The following is a 1,186-nucleotide window of genomic DNA, read 5'->3' on the forward strand; positions in this document are numbered from 1 at the left end:
GAGAAAACTGGCAAGCACTTTCCACCTTCATTTACCGCACCTCTGTCCTTAAATACTGACCATTGGTTGGTGCGTACGCTTGTAGAGAAACAATGGATGGGCATTATTGAGACCTCAACACTGCCGATCTGGACTGCCCGGTATTCACAGTGCCTGTGCGGCAAATCAGAAATAAGTGTTCCGAATGCATGCAAGCGTCGCTGAAATCATGTGTGACTAGGTGGAGGGGCGATGCTTGCATTCAATTTTCAATGCTCCCCAAAATTTGACATTCACGATTTGAAATCAAAAACGCAGATTTTTCACAATAATGGAAGAAATGTGAGTATTTTAAAGGTTGACGATTGCTTCGTGCAAAACATATATGCTGGATGACATGGCTTACAAACATATCACTAGTTACTGAAAATTGCTGCCCAGTTGATAGTAATGCAGGAAATTATGAATCACGAAAGTTCACTACCTCAACTTTTGGTCATCTGACACACGAAGATGCGACACAGTCGGGTAGATTCTCTGCAGAAGATGTGAACATCAAATGGTAAGCTAGTCAATTGGGGAAGGGGCATGAGTTGGTGATGTCTCATAGTGGAAGGTAATATGGCACGCACACATGGTTGGTGTCACAAACCTAAGGTGGAACACTGTATATCATTCATGAAACAAATATGTTTTGTTGTAAAAGCATTTTTGGTCTAGTGTTTTGGTTGTCGCGACCTAGGCTGGCTTCGATTATAACACTACTTGTGCGTCAAGACTTCGAGCAAATCAAGGAATTACAACTTGTGTGGTAAACGGAGGTGCGCTTTGTGTAAAGGACTGTTACGGAGTGCGTTGTAGTTGGATAAGGCGCCGAAGCATTGGTGAAGGTGTAGAAGTTGCCAGCCTAACGTAATTGCGAGTGAAGCAGAGGGCCAGACTTGCAAGTGCAGAGAGCTTCCAAACTGACACGGAGAAGTGAGTGAAAAGAGATGGTCTTGTGTGCATTGTAGGTAAGGGCATGCATGCCCACCTGCTCCATTTGTGTAAAATGAACTAATGGAAATGTTGCAGCATTGATTCCCCCCTGTCCGTCATCGGATTGGCAGCATGGACAGGCGAAAGTAACGCCATGTAATTCTAATTTAAATGAACTGGAGTGCCTGCCCTGTATCACGCACACAGCATGTTTTGAGTAATTAGTGTA

The 1,186-nt window shown here is 43.9% G+C and overlaps 1 protein-coding gene across 1 annotated transcript in view; it reads left to right on the forward strand. All coding sequences in view use genetic code 11, as the record gives it.

Annotated features, from left to right (window-relative positions):
• Positions 1 to 371: 371 nt before the first annotated feature.
• The window catches only part of EGR_05254 (hypothetical protein), a gene marked incomplete at both ends in the record, with an annotated part of 6,832 nt that continues 6,017 nt past the window's right edge, over positions 372 to 1,186 (forward strand). The window contains one exon of the mRNA XM_024494503.1: positions 372 to 541. Within this exon, the coding sequence (XP_024351124.1) occupies positions 372 to 541 (170 nt within the window). The remainder of the gene's footprint in view (positions 542 to 1,186) is intronic.

Source organism: Echinococcus granulosus, assembly GCF_000524195.1.
Source record: "Echinococcus granulosus chromosome Unknown EG_S00037, whole genome shotgun sequence".
Lineage (NCBI taxonomy): Eukaryota > Metazoa > Platyhelminthes > Cestoda > Cyclophyllidea > Taeniidae > Echinococcus > Echinococcus granulosus.